The sequence below is a fragment of the Asterias amurensis genome, chromosome 6, assembly GCF_032118995.1.
Source record: "Asterias amurensis chromosome 6, ASM3211899v1".
NCBI classification, from domain to species: Eukaryota; Metazoa; Echinodermata; class Asteroidea; order Forcipulatida; family Asteriidae; genus Asterias; species Asterias amurensis.
Genome location: NC_092653.1, coordinates 12,953,734 through 12,972,754, shown reverse-complemented (window position 1 = coordinate 12,972,754; position 19,021 = coordinate 12,953,734). Strand labels below are relative to the sequence as shown.

General features: G+C 38.8%; 1 protein-coding gene across 1 annotated transcript; it reads right to left on the bottom strand.

The window, feature by feature from the left end:
- Positions 1–79: 79 nt before the first annotated feature.
- On the bottom strand, positions 80–15,193 carry LOC139938805 (phosphatidylserine decarboxylase proenzyme, mitochondrial-like). The gene is made up of 6 exons (XM_071934442.1): positions 14,378–15,193; positions 13,074–13,310; positions 11,460–11,603; positions 4,673–4,817; positions 2,764–2,924; positions 80–2,175 (listed from the first exon to the last, which is right to left on the bottom strand). Exons 1-6 carry the CDS (start codon positions 14,753–14,755, stop codon positions 1,927–1,929), a joined length of 1,314 nt encoding a protein of 437 aa, XP_071790543.1. The 5' UTR covers positions 14,756–15,193; the 3' UTR covers positions 80–1,926.
- Between the last annotated feature and the right edge of the window lie 3,828 nt (positions 15,194–19,021).

The following is a 19,021-nucleotide window of genomic DNA, read 5'->3' as shown; positions in this document are numbered from 1 at the left end:
GCATGTTAACAAGGCCTTTAGCCTTGTGTATTGTCAAATTTTGCCTACAAATATGTGCAAGGCTAAAGCCTTATTAACAAGGCTATAGCCTTGTGTACTTGTCAAATTTTGCCTGAAAATATGTACAAGGCTATAGCCTTGTGTACACAGCTTTTAGCCTTGTGTACTTGTCAAATTTTGCCTAAAAATAAGTGCAAGGCTATTGTGTATTGTCAAATTTTGCCTACAAATATGTGCAAGGCTATAGCCTTGTTAACAAGGCCTTTAGCCTTGTGTACTTGTCAAATTTTGTTGAAACTGTGTTCTTGTAAAATTTTGCCTGAAAATATGTACAAGGCAAAATATGTATAGCCTTGTTTACAGGGCTTTTAGCCTTGTGTACTTGTCAAATTTTGCCTGAAAAAATGTACAAGGCAGTTTTATTCAATGTTGGACCTGAACTGGCAAAAAGGGGTAAGTCCAGCAGTTTTATCCAATTTGGATCTAAATTAAAATAAAAAAAATAGTGGTTCAGTCCAGCAGTTTTATCACACACAAAATGACTGCACAGTTGTTATTCATTTATAATTCACATTATTTAATGGTTTTGGGACCATGTTGGACCACTGTTGTACATGTACATTAGTTCATAAGAGCGTCATTATACATTCACTGTAGTCAGATATCAATTCCATACAATTTACCTAAATTGTTAATACATAGAGGTAAAGTACGGGCTTTGTTAAATAAAGTGATAATTTAAGTTAAACCTGTTCAGTGATCACTTCACTGACAAGGCAAAGTAAAAACTTACCGCAGTACACCATCCTAGTTTGTAAAACTTCTGGGAAAACTTCTTAGGCCATGTCCGAATTGGCAGCTACAGCTAGGCTACGGCTACAATTTCACTTCATCATGCGTTGAGGCATAGGGTGTCCTTAGCAACCTCCTTAGCCACAGCTGAAGACGTCAATTCGGATACGGCCTAATTCAGAGACGGCAACCTTCAAAAGGTGCTCATTTTGTGACTCTGCACAGTGAAAAAGAAAGTAATATATATCTAGTAAAAAATACATAAATTGTAAATGTTTTGTCCCTCAACTCCCGATAACGTTACAGATAATATAATAATTTACACTTTTGTTACTGTACACATCACCTTGAAGTATTTCCACACATACATATAAATCCATTGACCATTGAAGAGTCAAGTTAAGCCCAGTGCATACTTCCTGCGAAGCGAAATTTTGCGACAAATAACTTGCAAAACTTGAGCTGTAATCAACTCCTGCGAAACATTCACTGCCAACACAGGGCGGTAACGTTCAATTTGTATCGAGCATGAAGTATGAACCGGGCTTTATAGAAAAATGCACAACCAACATGACCAGCATGATCAGAAGTCCACCTGAAGTCTCTTGCCTCAATCGTATAATTTCTTATGCATACAAAGTACCTAAGCAAATTAATATTACTCTCATAATATAACAGAGGGACAATTTTGTGGGAGTTGCGTCGGTTTTGCTCTTTTGGGAGTGAGAAGTACCCGTCTTCGAACTTCATGAGGTTAAAGATAACACCTGGATTAAAGACACCTCCAGAGGAAAATATAACATTTTCTCATCATAACATTTCAACAGAAACCAAGGCAATGACTGCATCAATTGTCTCCTTTAAGTTACAGGCTCACAAAACAGCAAGAACGTTTTATGTGAAGTGTGTGAAATGCAATTTTCACAGAACTTTGGCATTTTGTCCAAACATTAAAATCCTCTTTTCAATAAATAATTGCATTTTGAGCAAAGTTGCTGAAAAAGAAATTGATTTTTCTTCAATTGATTAATCCTTCCTTGGGTTGTTATTCAAAAGCAGAGTTCAACCAAAGAAGCAGGCTCTTGCTGGTGATAATTTCCTGATAGGATTGCTAAACCAAAGACCAACTCATCCTCAAAGTGAACTAATACCCTGTCCCAGGCGAATCTTCTCCCCCGACTTGAAGGAAAATTCAAAATCATTTGGTGCCTCAAAGATGAGAACTATCGTTGATCCTAGATTGAACTCTCCGACGCCCTCTCCTTTGACAACTTGGACTCCGTTTGGTGCATTATCTTTGGTGTTGTTGTTAGAAGACTGATTGTAGTGGTGGTCGTAGTACTCGCCTGTCTTGAACCTGCCTGGAACGTTGGTTCGAAGATCCTAATGCAGAAAATAGAGTCATACTCATTAAAGGCTCCGTAGACACCTTTGGTAATTGTCAAAGACCAGTATTCTCACTTTGTGTCTCCCAACATACATGTGTGCACAAAAAAACAATCTGTGAAAATATGGAGCCGTTTCTCACAATGTTTTATACTGTCAACAGCTTTCCATAGTAACCAAGTAAGTTTATATGCTAAAAGTTATTTTTTAGTAATTACCAATAGTGTCCAGTGCCTTAGAGGCTGTGGACACTATTGGTAATTACTCAAAATAATTATTAGCATAAAACCTTACTTGGTAAAGAGTAACAGGGAGAGGTTGATAGTATAAAACATTTCAAGAAAGTTCTTCCTTGATAAAAACAGGATTACCAACCATATTTCAATTTGTTGCATATTGCTTGTTACTGGTATTCAGCTGCTGTTTGCTTATCATGAAAATCACAAGGAAAAAATGGTTGGTAATCCTATTTTGATCAAGGAAGAAATTTCATGCCAAGCAAATTTCCGTGCTTAGCAGCTCTATGAAATTGGGCCCAGGAAACATGATGTGCCCTCTCCCTAACGACTCTCAAGGCCTGCTTACCTCATCAAAATAAATTCCAATGGAGCCCACGTTGGTAGCCCCTACAGCAGTCATTGAGAAGAACCCATGCTTCCATTCACCGTGTAGGACAACCCTCTCATTCATGTTGAAGAGCCCACGGATCCAACGAGCGACACCTGGATTGACCGAGAATAACAGACCTACAAGAGAATAACAATAACTGCAAATCAGAATCAATTACATACCTAAAGACAGATAGATAGACGGATAAAATTGAATTATCACTCACTGGGGAAAATTAAAATGCATATTTATTAAAGACACTGGACACTATTGGTAATTGTCAAAGACCAGTCTTCTCACTTGGTGTATCTCAACATTTGCATAAAATAATAAACCTGTGAAAATTTGAGCTCACTTGGTCGTCAAAGTTGCGAGATAATGATGAAAGAAAAAACACCCTTGTCACACAAAGTTGTGTTCTTTCAGATGCTTGATTTCGAGACCTCAAATTCTAAACCCGAGGTCTCAAAATCAAATTCATGGAAAATCACTTCTTTCTCGAAACTACATGTACGTCACTTCAGAGGGAGCCGGTTTTAACAGTGTTTTATACTATCAACTTCTCCCCATTACTTGCTACCAAGTAAGGTTTTATACTAATAATTATTTTGAGTAATTACGGATAGTGTCCAGTGGCTTTAAGTGGCACTTCACCAAGAACTTAAGGGACACTATAAAAAGTGTTTGAAAGCATTTGTAGTGAAATGATCCACACAAATATACCTGCAAATTGTGAAGTTTTCTATTTACTTCAAGAACAAAAACCAGCTACCATTTTTGACACTAAACTAATGACTCCACAAAATGGCCTACAGAATTAGTTCACACAGAGTAAACAGAAAATCAAACATTGAGGCAAGTTTATTGCATTGTAATTCTACTTTTAAAACATCTTTCTAAGCATACAATTTCAATTCATTGCATATAACGAATGCTTTTTATAGCCCAAATCGGCCAATCCAAGGAAACGTGTCCCTTTGTGGGTATAAATAATTGTTCATACACTGGATGAACCTGCATAAAGAGTCAGATTCTCTGATGAAGAATGGGGGAGCAAAATGAGAATAGGTGCGACTTGAGGTAGACTTATGCAGAGTGACACCCGTTTCAGACAGGCGCTCCAGAGTCGCGCCGAACCAAATTCTGAATAAAGTACATGAAAAGTTTGACGTTTGAAACAGTTAGGAGCGACTGGAAGCGCTAGAATTCGAAAGATCGACTGTTGCAGTCTGTCAGAACGACTCTAGAGTGCATTTGTGTGAGACGTTGATCTTGTCATGAGCCGAACCTAATGTAAATGTACAGTATATTAAGTTCGCCTGTATAAAACCAAAATTTAATTGGGTCAGGTCGCTCCTAATCTATTTGATTCGGCGCAACTCTGGAGCTCATGCCTGAACCGGTGTTAAAGTTGGTTATATCTGGTAATTATCACAAAATCCATTAAGCCTGCCAGCATTATTTGTTTTCAATTATACATTTTATTAAGCATCGACGGCATGCATACAATAAATTATTTTAAAAACACTCCTCACAGAATGGAAATATTTAACTCTGTCGATCTGATCAGGTCTGCACCAAGTCGCATTTTAAAGAGTTTGTGTACTTTTTGTACGACACAAAGGCGCGCAAACATCCAGGTTTAATATTTCACGTAGGCAATGACTGTTCACAGAGGCAACGTAGGCGGTTGCCTCCGTGCCCCTTGGTCATTGTCTTTGTGCCCTTGAAATGCTCCAGTAGAATTTGACTACACAAAAAGGCAATCCGTGATGTAAGCTTGGCGATATCTCGTTAAAAAATAAAAATGAATAAAAACTAAAGCCTATTACAAAACGGAACACAACAAATTGATGTTCGTCATAAACAAATGTTTACTACTAGCCTGGGAAATGTCTCCTGTGGTTGATAGTCCAGTCAGTTGGTGAATGGAAGCGATGATAGTCTCCGGGCGCTAGGTATATGACACACTGGTACAGGCTATTACCCGGTCTAATGCTTAACGACGTCTGATAATCGTGCTCAGGGATCTAAAATGAACAATCAGAAACATTTCTCAAATGGCACACATTGACTTATTCTTCATTCAAGCCACACTGAATGGTTTGTAGGGTCTCAAATGTTGTACATTGTATTTGGTTTTCGTAAGAAAAATAGAAGTCTTTCTTAAAGTAGTTGTACAGGGTACTTCAAAGGGGCACCAAGGCAATAACCAGGACCTACTTTCATAGAGCTGCTTAAAGCCTTTGGACACTTTCGGTACAGGAATAAAAATAAAACTAGACATTAAGTGTTTGTGAACAAACACGAAGCTGTTCCGTGTTGTTTTGCTTGGATTATGTGCTTCATTGCCCAAGGAATATATAACTGAAAAAGGTTTCAAAAAAGTTGTGTAGCTCTTGTTATAAAGTCTTACTTCCCGGTTGACCCGTAAGTAAAAGTCAACATGGGCCCACAGCTACCAAAGATTAATCTGCAATGCCAAGGAGTCTATAAAATCGGTTGTGTATATCTTGATATATAGTCCCACTTCAGGTTGACCCAGAAGTAGAGGTCAACTTGGGGGTCACAGTTTTCCAAAGCTAATATTTATTGCCTTAGAGTCTATAACTGAAGTTTGAACATTAGCTTTGTACTTTTTTAGATATGGGCTCTCTTCCGGTTGACCCGGATGTAAAGGTCAACATGGGGTCAAAGTTGTTTCAAACTAATCTTGAATGCCCAAGGAGTCTATAACTGAACAAAAATTGATAATCTGTTGTATAGTTCTTAATTGAGATATGGTCCCACTTCCGGTTGACCAGGAAGTATGGGTCAACTTGAGGTCACGGTTTTTTAAAGTTAATATTTTATGCCTAAGGAGTTTATAACTGAAAATATTTTGAAAATCTGCTGTATAGTTCTTGAGATATAGTGACACTTCCGGTTGACGCGGAAGTAGAGGTCAACTTGAGGTCACAATTTTTTCAAATTAATCTCCAACCCCCAAGGAGTCTTTAAGAACAAACAGTTGAAAAGTCGGCTGTGAAGTTCTTGAGATATGATGCTGCAAAGATTTCCTAATTAATATGCAAATGAGGGTCACTGGTGGTTAATTAATAAATAATCTTAATATGTTTTATGATAGGAATTAAGCTAAACATCCTAACGCTTCCATTTGATATTATTTTACGTGTTTAAAAACACATATTAATTTGTAAGATACTCCTTTATTTTCCTACTCCTGCCGATAGGGGGCGCTCTTATGAGACATTTCAATTGCACGATTTCTGCACCGTAATGTCTGTATCTGACTCTGTATTTGTATGTGTACGTCGCAGAGACCAAAACTGTCATAAAATGTCAAGCTATAATTTCCCCTATAGAACACGGCCCAGTTTTATGGCTCTGTCTGCTTCAACCAAACTCTGCCCATTTATTATACAACCACCATTCTCCGCTGACTTTGCAGGCGCTGAAATATCTGTGCAACTAGTTCAAAGCAAAGATTACATATGATAAGTTTCACCGCGTACAAGCAAAAATATCCCTGCTAAGCTGTGAAATATGCTTTATGTAAGCGATAATATCCGCGCTTCTGATGTGTCAATTCTTTGCTTACGCAGTGAAGCAGAGTCAAATTGGACCAGTTTCACAAGATTTCCCCTCATGTAATAACAATCTTTTTTGACTTTACATGTTTGAAGTGTAGGCCTTACCAAACCTACTCACAGGGCAAAATTACATGGTTCTTATGACCACCAAAGTCTGCGCTTACGATCACCATTTTCCGCTTACTGTGATGTGCAAGCTTGGAAAATAATGTGCGAGTTTGGAAGCACACAAACAAAAGAAATCCCTGCTATAAGCAGTCTATTTCGCTTGACGTAAGCGCAGAAATCAATGCTTCAGCAGATTACTGAATCTTTTTTCATTAAGCAAGTTCCCATCATGACTCGACTAGTCGAAATAAAATACGGATTCTCAAGATTTGTACCGCTATGTGCCGCAAGGGCAATGTTAATTATGTTGCGAATGGGTGTGACTAGTGAAATTTACTACTCGACTAGTCGCACCTCAAACCTAACTACGACACTTGTCGAGATAAAGTACGGATTCTCAAGATTTGTGCCGCTATGCCGCAAGGGCAATATAAATTATGTTGCGAATAGTAGTAAGCAACACAACTGGTTCACCAAACAGGTAGTCGGGACAAATTTTGTAGTCGATGTGTGGACACGATTATAACGGAGTAGAGAAAAACAGTAGTCGCGACTCAAATAATAATTTGTAGTCGCGAGTTTAACACTAAAGCACACTAGTCGGCCCTGCGTACTTTTGTCTCAAGTAAAGCACGGTTTTTCCTGCGAACGCAAATCAAATTTTTAAGTAACTGTTTTCGCAGTGAAAGTTTCGCAGGAGTTGAGCACAATTAGTCAACTGTAGCAAATTTTTTGATGCGAATTGTGACGTGAAAAACACATTCTATGCTAAGCTGTAAAATACGCTGAGCGTAAGCACAGTTCCCTGATTACGTAAGCGCTGCAATTCTTTCCTTTAAAAGCCATTGGCCCAGGACCAAACTACATAATAGCTTTTTACACATAAAAGCAGCTTAACCCATGCCTCATGTTCAAGTTGTGAATCCAGGTGTTCTGCTCAATTTCTGCAATTTTGTAAAGCAAAATGTTTTGCCTGTTTATTATAAGCAGCTCTATAAAACTGAGCCACTCAACCACCAGAGAAACGATCAGCATAATAAAATCTCTGATTTTGTATTCCTGTCAAAGAGTTTTTGTTTGTCGATCATGGTTTAATTTCCGAAAGTAACGCAAAACACTGGAATTAGTTTAGGCAATTGGTCCTCGGCGCAAACAAGGTGACTTTACCCGTAAATCATTCCAAATCCCGGGCGGTCTATTTTCGTCGTCTACGCTCGTCGCCTGAAACGAGCCCGGTGTCATGACAAAAACTGTCCGCTGGCAATAAGTGTCCGCTCATTAGCTTATTGTGTTCTGATTGGTCAAGCGTCCACGACGTCACATTGCTTACGGAAGCTTGCTAAATAGTGTCCGCGGTTAGCGTGCATCATCATAGCGTGCCTTTTTAACCTTTTAGTTTTAGTTTTATTTATTATTTTTTTGTAACGCTTTCCTGCTTGTGTTTGAATATAATATTCGTATTATTTATGATCATTTGGCACTTTCACAATTCGTACTTTTAACCTGCACTTTTTAATTACTTATTAAGTAAAATAGTAAATACTAACCATGACATACTTTTGACGGTCTTGTCTTTACTTGAACGCTTTCTTCGTTGTATTTTATTGTTAATAATTCGTAGGAACATTTTAGCACTTTCACTATTCGTACTTTTTAAACCTGCACTGTTTTCATGATCAGATACTAATCTTGACATACTTTTGAGTGTTCTGTTCGTCTATTTTTTTGGCTTGTATTTACTTTTAATATAAATCAGCACTGTGAAGCACGGCGCCCAGACACTTTTTGTTGGGCGGACACTATTTGTCACGTAATACATGCCAAATAGTGTCCAGGGTCTACTGCGCATGCTCAGCGGACACTTATTGCAAAGATTATTTTTCTTGAGACGGCTGAGAAGCTTCCATGTCAGTCAGCCACTTCTGTTGAAGTTCTACCGAGCGGTGATTGAGAGTGATCGTTTGGTGGGGCAATGCAACAGCCGATGACCGGAAGCGTATCAGCCGGATCGTTCGCACCGCTAGTAAAATCATAGGTTGCCAACTTCCATCACTTGATGAACTGTATCTCTCTCGAGTTAAAAAACGAGCCCTCTCTATAGTAGATGACCAGTTTCACCCATCCAGCACATTCCCTCTTTCAGCCCATGCGGTCTAAGAATCGTTTCCGTTCAATTAAACCTGGATCCAACCGTACTTTGCAGAGTTTTTATCCAACAGCTGTTCGTGTTCTAAATGACAGGTTTATCATGAATGTCTATTTCTGATTTTAATGATATCGTACTATTTTTATCTTTCGTATTTCGCCTGTATATTGTAATACTTTTCAGAGTTGTTTATATTATATTTCCATGTATTTTTGTAAATGGTTAATTTTTAGTGTAATTTGTATCTAACATAATATTTTTAGACACGCAAAACCTTGTCTTTACTTGAACGCTTTCTTTGTTGTATTTTATTATACATGTCTTGTATTTACTTGAACGCTTTCTTCGTTGTATTTGTAAATAATTCGTAAGAATATTTTAGCACTTTCACAATTCGTACTTTTTAAACCTGCACTGTTTTCATGATAAGATACTAATCTTGACATACTTTTGAGTGTTCTGTTCGTCTATTTTTGGGGGGCTTGTATTTACTTTTAATATAAATCAGCACTGTGCAGCACGGCGCCCGGACACTTTTTGTTGGGCGGACACTATTTGTCTGTTGAAGTTCTACCGAGCGGTGATTGAGAGTGTCTTGACACAATCAATGATCGTTTGGTGGGGCAATGCAACAGCCGATGACCGGAAGCGTATCAGCCGGATCGTTCGCACCGCTAGTAAAATCATAGGTTGCCAACTTCCATCACTTGATGAACTGTATCTCTCTCGAGTTAAAAAACGAGCCCTCTCTATAGTAGATGACCAGTTTCACCCAGCACATTCCCTCTTTCAGCCCATGCGGTCTAAGAATCGTTTCCGTTCAATTAAACCTGGATCCAACCGTACTTTGCAGAGTTTTTACCCCACAGCTGTTCGTGTTCTAAATGACAGGTTTTAATCATGAGTGTCTATTTCTGATTTTAATTATATCGTACTATTTTTATCTTTCGTATTTCGCCTGTATATTGTAATACTTTTCAGAGTTGTTTATATTATATTTCCATGTATTTTTGTAAATGGTTAATTTTTAGTGCAATTTGTACATAACATAATATTTTTAGACACGCAAAACCTAGCTTGTCTTTACTTGAACGCTTTCTTCGTTGTATTTTATTGTAAATAATTTGTAAGAACATTTTAGCACTTTCACAATTCGTACTTTTTAAACCTGCACTGTTTTCATGATAAGATACTAATCTTGACATACTTTTGAGTGTTCTGTTCGTCTATTTTTTTGGCTTGTATTTACTTTTAATATAAATCAGCACTGTGCAGCACGGCGCCCGGACACTTTTTGTTGGGCGGACACTATTTGTCACGTAATACATGCCAAATAGTGTCCAGGGTCTACTGCGCATGCTCAGCGGACACTTATTGCCAGCAGACAGTTTTTGTCATGACACCGGTCAACTCGGTCCCAAACCAACTCGGTCCCAGTCATACGTTGACAGTTTTTTCACTAATTTCTCAAAAACTACAACACCACAGCAAGTAATATTTTAAGGGAAGCTTTCAACTATCATTATCTTCAAACTGTTTAAGTTTAGTGTAAATCTGTGGACACGGTGGTGTGTCGTCGTCGTCAAAAACCCCTATTCAATTACGCACGTTCGTTTGAACGAAATCCCTAAACCTTCGTACTTTGTCGCGTGCAAAGTATATGGGCCCGGAACTCGGTTAGATTGTTATGGGTCCTGAACTCGGTTAGATTGTTATGGGTCCTGAACGATGGTAGGAAAACAGAATGAGTAGACTTCCTCTCAAGAAGTCACAACTCATGATAGTTACATACTGTATGGCATTTACCAAAGATAATATTTAACAATAACATGGAAGCGACTGCATCCAGTTATATTCAAATGAAGATTACGTGGTTAATTAATTAAGATTCTTAAAAAATTTTTACATTTAGAGTAAAGCTTATGTTCTAAGCTACAATTTGGTATAATAAACTCACTCTTTCGTATTACGGTTTGGGAGATTAGGTTTAAAGAAAAAAACGTGTACAAATGCTATGGGTTTTAGGCAGAAACAAAGAATAAGAAAAAAAATAAAAATCACGACAGAAACAATACCTGTTCCGACGGTAGGTCGGAACAGCTAAAAAAGTTCACAGATTTACAAATAATTTACAGGGTGTACTGTACTGAAATATTATTCCATGAAATGCTTTAATTTTTGAGAAAACATTAAAACAGTATCAATTCTCGTTAGCGAGAATTGCGAACTTATTTTAAACACATGTCATGACACGGCGGACATGCGGAAACAAGAGTGGGGTTTCCCGTTATTTTCTCTTGACTTCGATGACCGATTGAGCCTAAATTTTCACAGGTTTGTTATTTGATATAGAAGTTGTGATAAAGAAGTGTGGGCCTTGGACAATACTGTTTACCGAAAGTGTCCAATGGCTTTTAAGGCTGATTTTGTGCTCATAGTGCACTAGTTTCCATTTCATAGTGCTGCTAATCGCAACCACACAAAAAGCAAGCTACATGTAACCTTCTCGGGCTTACTGTATGAGAATGAATGACATACATGTACATGTAACAATTCAAAACTTTGGTGAACGTGCAAGCTGCAGTCTCATTTTCTTGGTAACCTTTTGGAAACAAAGTTCAGACTCGTTCCCTCTTCTGAAATAGAAAACATTTAAGACGCTAGCGGCAGCAGACACCTGTCCTTTTTTGTGGCTCTGAGCATTGTGCGCACATTAATTGCATGTGTAGGTCTGAGCACGGGCACTACTTGCAAGAACTGTGAAAAAGGACCGTCCAAAAGTCTACCATCGATCAGCAAACTCAAACTGGCTTACAATTCATTACCTCATTGGCTGTTTCTGTTTGTGGTTGCCCCCTGATATTGGGCCCCAGGAAACCCTGCAGGGTGTAAGTCACTCCTTTCACTTGTTCCATCCATCCCTTCTCAACCTTGCCAAAGTGGAGCACCTTCCCATCGCATGGACTCACCTGATGATGAAAACAGATACAGTTAATCAAAAACCACAAGGGGCACAAAGGTAACAATAGGTGCATGGTGACACTTCACATGAAATTATAATACATGTAATTAGGGGGGCTAATCATCCTTACTCGCAGCTAGGAGCTGGATTGCGAAGGACGCGGCTACAACATGTTCGAGAAGCAGGCATGCAAGGGCGCCTATGGCTGCCAGCCACATCAACCCATTATGACCACGGAGCACAGCCAAGATCGAAAGTGTTTGATTTTTCCCGAGGGATGAACACTGGATGTTCTGGAAAACCCTTGTGACACGGCAGAGAACCAACGCACAACTCAACTCACATATGTATGGCCCCGACCGGGAATCGAACCCGGGGTCACCTTGGTGACAGGCAACACTTTACGCACACGCCAACCGTGCCACCAATTACCTTCAACCTTGCATACAGACACTATTGGTTGGCAAGTTGTCCCCCAATGTTCGAGATGTGCACTAAACACATAATGTGCCATGTCACGCCACCATCATGCCAACACAAAAAGGCGCGATGTATAATTTACATCCTGGGATGGGAAGGGTCTTTTGACCAGTTCTGGGTCCAGTTTTATAGAACTGCTAAAACAGAAAATATTACTTCCAAGCAGAAATGAGCAGTATACCAGTGAAAATATGTAACATGGTAAATTGACTGGCAACCTTGTTTTGGTATAAAGCTAAATTGTGTTATGTTATAATTAGCTACTTTTTCAGCTTGAGCCTCCCCCCCTCCCCCCCCAAAAAAAGGACTTTATTTTGGGGCTTTAATTTCAATGAAATGACGTCAAGACCAAAACAAAAGCCAAGAATCTGATCATCCATTCCACATTCCACGATAAACATCAACTAAAACTGAATGACTCAGTTGGACCTGAGCACAATTTATTCTGCTCAGAATGCTGGGTAAAATTGCATAGCCCCATACATACGTAACAGGAACAGTTTTGAAAGCTGGCATCTTGCCTGAAGCTTGCACGACAGCCAAATGATGGCCCCTTAACTAAACATGGAAACTCGTGTTGATCCGCTCAACCTTTGGTCAATTTTGAAAAAAAATATGCTTTTTTTCCCACCACATAAATTGGTCTAGCTACAGTTAGTACAACTCTGGCTACAACCTCTAACACCAGCCCTTGATCTACAGGAACTTCAACTGAAATTTGAAAACACAGCATATCATCAACACAAGACTTGTGTGTCCAATCTTTCTGCGAAGGATAAAGCCCAGTTCATACTTCCTCTGAATGTAGAGCAAATTTTGACATCCATATTCAGCTGTTTTTCGAAGCGAATGTTTGGCAGGAGTTGAACACAGCTCAACTGTTGCGCATTCATCATTTGCGAATCTGTGACGCCAAAAAATTTGTATCGCATTAGCATTCGCAGGAAGTATGATTGAATTGGGATTTATGGGTGACGTTTTATCTACATGTACTTACGAGAGATCTTGTTTGTTCAACAGGTCTTACTCCAGGCTTCAGCTCACGACGAAAGAAGTCACTAAGGTTCTGGTACCACGTCAGATCTTCAACCAAGGCCTCCGATACATTACAGTTGAAAAGACGTGCATAGAGTCCATAAATAGGCTTCCTAAGCATGTGGGGTACGTCCAGACTGTTCACTTGACCCCAAAGACGAGATGTGAAGCGAAATGGTAACGCCTTGTAGACATTTATCTGGAGATACAATATAAAGGAAAGGAATGCCATTAAAATATTGTAATTAAGGCATACAGTACTCTTTTTTGTTTGTTTGTTTGTTTGTTTATTTATTCAGATAATCTTCCCAACAAGGGAACTCAGCAAACTCGAACAAGGTGATGCATGATTGTATACATGCCAAGCTGTAAACAGCCAATCTCTCTCATGCGAACATTGGTTCAACGTCTATGATTATGAACGGCACAAATCAAGAAAGTGTGATTCAGTAACTAGACGACTACATTTATTCTTGTCAATGTGAAATCAGCAGTTAGCTGGGGGATTTGACCACTTGACCATAAAACAACCACACCATCCCAGCAATGGGTTGGCTCATTAGGGCCAAACTTCATGGCTCTGTTTACCCCCAATTTAATTCTGCACTTATTACCACCTCCACTTGCAAAGCTACAATGTAATCCACGTAGTTAGGCATTCTATGCTTACTAACACAGCTCTGTGTTAGTAAGCATAGAATGCCTAACTACGTGGATTACGCAGAAGCAAAAATTCCCTGCTAAACGGTGAAACGCCATCAAATTTGGAACTGACCTGCTGCACCCACGTGTGATTATACTCCTCTGAAGGGATACATGTACTCATTTGAAGATAGATAAGATAGATATAGAAAAAACCTCATAAAAGTCATATAGATTTGGTAATGACCCCCAAAAGAAATGGCGTAATTTTTATCCAAGCCTAATTGTTTGATATACTAACAATTAAACTTAGATGAAAATTACGCTATTTTATTTATTTGAAATAGTTTATTTAGCATCCTGCACAAATATTTTGTCTGACGCACCACCCTTGACTAGAATTTAGAAACTATTTTAAAAATGTACAAATTATTTGAATCTAAAAAGATCACCATCCGACCAGTGACACTTGGAATTTGACAAACAAAACTACATTGTACACATGAACATGCAAAGATTAAATTCCAAAAAATCCAAGTAATCGGCTCAGCCAATCATTTTGGCTTCGTTTTCTTCTTTTGACTAGAGTCTTATTAAATATTTCCCATAGCAGGTTGCACTCACTCTCGAAGTCGACTTCCCCTCTTTAACTGTCAAAAAATCCGAAGATGTTGTTTCCCCATCTTCTGTGCTGCTACTTGTGTTAATCTCATCGTCTTTGAACAGCCAATCCACGTTAAAGTCCTCATCCTTTTCAGCATCTATCGGGAGCCGCAGAGCGGCCGGGTCGCCGTCCGATGGAACGGCAAGGAAACGGGCCAGTGGCAGGAGGTGAAAACCGATCCGCAGACAGGCATTGCATGGATTCAGTCTCTGAAAATACGGGATACGATCCAGGAAGGGGCAGAGATTCGTGTAGATGAAGTACCACAGCTCGAGTAGAACGAAGACAGACAACAGCATAGGAAACTGGCTTATAACCAGCAGAGATTCGATGGCCATTTTGAGTTGAGAAGGTGACGAGGTCACTTGTTTCCAGAGGTCCAAGAATCTGTCCTCATTAGCCGACTTCTGAAGACGCCGGCCGGCGGTTGGTTACGATCGATCAGCGGTCAGAAAACAGAAACAGACTCCTCGGTCGCTCGGTCGTGTTCTTCAACAAAATAAACCGTGTTCCGCCATTCCTTTGACAATCTCGAATGCTCTGGTCAAATCATCAAACAATATAACATGTAGTGCGTGGTTTTTGTTTAATGTTATGATTTTAATTATGAGATTATAGATTCCGTTCTGTCAATAACACATCGAATTTCATTCCCCGCCCCATCAAACAGTACATGTGTCCGTCCGTCCGTCACGCCTCGCTGTGCGCGTGCCCAGTTTCCTCAGCGATCAGGCGATATTTTGTGTGTATATCTAAACGTGTAGTTCAAACTGAACTGTGTGAAATTAAACGCATACACATCCATCTACACGTTCAAATTTATTACCGCCAGAACAGGTGAACATAGACTTGCCCCAGTCTCTTCCCCTGTTCTGTATACAGATGATTTTAGTAGGGTTGGAAAGAGTGTGGCCACTGGACCTCACACTTTCTTTTGGGTATAATTTCCATAGTTTAATTAATTAGGCACTATCCAATAATCTTTGCAAATGAGGAAAAAAGGAGTGAATTTCTACAACTTTACGCCAAAATTTATTACTCAATGCCCCCGATCGATTATTTTGAAAAATAACACAGACAATCCACAAGTATGAAAAATTGTTGTGGTCTGTTTGTCAAAACTAAATGTTATGATACATATTAAAGTCTCTCTCGTTTAGTTAATTAAAAATTGGTTTACCTTGACTAGTATGACAGGCTTACAAATTTACGTTTTTTTAATTTTATATATACATGTATCTATAGGCCTATTACAATTGGCCTCATTAAAAAAAATACATAAAAACCTCCAATGGCATGCATATTTCTAATAATAACTGTGAATTCAATTAACCCAACTGGGAACTTTAAGGGAAATTGATTATTGCTTATAAATCGATGTTCAGAATGTAATTGGCTTCAATACAAGGATACATAAAAAAACCTCCAATTGCATGCATACTTCAAGTATAATGCAAATTATATTTAATCAATATGTCTTAAGAAAATGGACCAACCTAGAATGAATAGTACGTCTTGTAAAAATTACACTGAAATCACAGGTTTTAATTTCAAACTAGGCTTTAACTTAAAGCACATACATTTAATAGTAAAACAATTTTGGAATTTTCGGATGTTCATTGATGGTGTGTTCATCGAAACTAGGACTTAAAAACTATTCAAAACAGAAAAACAGACATTGCTGTTTGTTCGACTGTTAAAGGGAAGGTACAAGTTTGGTAACTACTCAAAACAAATATTTACTTAAAAAACTGACTTGGTAATGAGCATTGGAGAGCTGTTGTTAGTATAAAACACCGGGGTCGGGAAATGAATCCCTCTGAAGTAACTTAATTTTTGAGAAAGAGGTAATTTTAATTTCTCATTAAAATAATAAAAGACTTCTAGCTTAGAAGTCTTTTATTCTTATCTGAAAGCACACAAATTCATTTAACAGGGGTGTTTTTTCTTTCATCATTTCCTCACAGCTCTGAGGACCAATTGAGCCCAAATTTCCACAGGCTTGTTATTTTATCGTTATGATGGGATACACCAAGTGAGAAGACTGGTCTTTGACAATTATCAAGTGTGTACCTTCCCTTTAAAAGACAACAAGTTAATTAATTACATGCAATTAAAATAATGACATCATTCTTTTCAACAGCGCCCTCTTGTGACACTTTAAAATGTAATTTTTTGTTTGCTGGTTTGCCATTTTTTGGCAAGATCAAACAGCCGAGTTCTGCTCTAACCTGTGTGAGCATAGAATGCTAAGGAATGTGAGTACGCAGACACACAAGCCAACAATCCCTGTTAACCCACGCTTCAGGTAAGCGGGGAATTCCCTGCTTCCCCACACGGATTCTTTGCTTACGGTAAGCAGAGCCATAAAAGTGTGCCCAGATCTTATCTTAGCACATATTTTTTGAATCAAAAAAATGGGACCACAATTTAGAACTTATCAGATGGAATTTTTCAAGTGAAATAATTACCTGCCACGGTGATGCTAAGCCCTCCTCTGGGGTGACCCCCTTCAACTGTTTCCTTTTCTCTCTTTTCTTAATATGTCCGTACTGTAAGTAACAGATATACGCAAAGCCTACTCCAAGAGGAATGGGTGTCCACTTTAAGGTTTTGCAGTAATTCATAAAGGCTGCTCCGATGCACCTTGTCCAATTGTTTGGAACTGCAAAGAAAATTGTGTACTCGGATGGTCATCAAAGTTGCAAGAAAACAATAGAAGAACAAAACAAATTTGTGTGCTTTCAAAAATTATGCCTAACAAAAGGCTTCACGCCTTTTAGTCTTAAAGCCATTGGACACTTTCAGTAAACAGTGTTGTCAAAAGGCCCACACTTCGTGTATCCCAACTTCTATATAAAATAACAAACCTGTGAAAGTTTAGGCTCAATCGGTCATCGGAGTCGGGAGAAAATAACGGAAAAACCCACCCTTGTTTCCGCACGTTTCGCCCTGTCATGACATGTGTTTAAAATAAATCCGTAATTCTCGACAACGAGAATTGATAATTGTTTAAATGTTTTCTCAAAAAGTAAAGCATTTCATGGAATAATATTTCAAGAGAAGTATTTCACCATGACCTTCTGTACACCCTGTAAGTTATTTGTAAATCTGTGAACTTTTTTTTCCTTTTTTTTTTTTCGGAAAGTGCATGATGGCTTTAAGTTCACAACATAATCAACAGCTCTACATTGATCGTTACCAAGCAGACTGTTACAAAGTAAGTTTTTAAGCTAATATTTATTTTGAGAACTACCAATAGTGTCCAGTGCCCTTCATCAACTCTATGAAATTGGGGCCTAGTATAGACCATGTTACCTTTGACATCTCATATAAAATACAAAAGAGCAATCCATGCCTTGGCTTCATGTGTATGTAGGCATGATTTTAATACACAGACCAATGGAAAAACATAAAAACCATTGCACTCGGTTCCCATTATTACTGCTCTGATACTTGACAGAGGCAACAAAGAGGATTGCCTCCATACCCCCTGGTCATTGCCTTGGTGCCCTTCAAATGCTCTAGCGGAAATTATCAATTCCCTTATAAGGTGCCCTTTATCAAAAAAGAAAGTGCCTTGGTGCCCTCGCCTTTTCAAAACCGAAGCACACAGGTATGTTATTACAACTTGAATTGATGTTGAAATTATTAAACTGTGTTCTTTCCCTTTTTACCAAACTGTAGTTTCTTGCCTGCAAGAATAGTCTTGGTGCAAGACGTTTCTCGTTCCCTTTTCACGCACACCGCGGCCAATTCACAGTGCAAGCACCGACTCACCTGACTTATAGTCCACTCACCGCCCCGAGTGTACTATAAGTCAGGTGAGTCAGTGCGCGCACTGTGAATTGGCCGCGGTGTGCGTGAAAAGGGAACGAGAAACGTCTTGCACCAAGACTACTGCAAGAAGTGCCGTGGGATTGTACACGAATCACGATTACTCTTTTTGTAAACAAATGTTCACTGTCATTTTTAAACTGACTCATTACCTTTACTAGCATCATTTGCGTACGTCCTTGGTGATTCTCTAGTTGCATAATATGTTCTCTGCTTTCTGCAGGAACAGCGGTGTACAAATACCTCCATGATTATGCTGCAGGAAAGAAAAATGCAATTTATCATATTCATAACATCACAATTTTTTTGACTTTAAAACAATTTAGGAATTAACATTTTAAAAAGTGAAATCTTGAAATTTGTACTCCGAAACAATGAGAGTTATTACTTGTCCTCACTTTTTCTACCTCTATGCTCAGCTAGATCAGACCACACTGCACCGCGGCTGTTCTTCCAGATGATCACATGGTAGTAGCGCCCATCTGGTCATTGTTTATGTTGGTCATTGTTTATTTTGGTCACGTCACCAATTACCAATTAGGAGTACGACTACGAAATTAGAGTTCAAACCTTTGATAATGATAGGCTGGTAGTTGTATCTCCTATTTCTACCTCCATGCTCAGACCACCCAAAAATGTAGTTGCGACGATAACGTAACCCTCCTCCTGGGTTACGTTATTGCAACTACACAAAATGGGGCCCTGTTCTCCTTTTTTAGAAATTTTCAACTTTTGACTTTGTTGGGAACGACATATATTTTGAAAAA

Bases quoted from the DNA above. Each gene is read 5' to 3' on its own strand.
- LOC139938805 (XM_071934442.1), bottom strand. From the start codon at position 14,755: ATGGCCATCGAATCTCTGCTGGTTATAAGCCAGTTTCCTATGCTGTTG. The intron at 11,604-13,073 runs GTAAGTACATGT...TTTCATCATCAG, and splicing joins TTGAACAAACAAGATCTCTC to GTGAGTCCATGCGATGGGAA. The intron at 4,818-11,459 runs GTAATGAATTGT...TGTTCATTTTAG, and splicing joins AAACAGAAACAGCCAATGAG to ATCCCTGAGCACGATTATCA.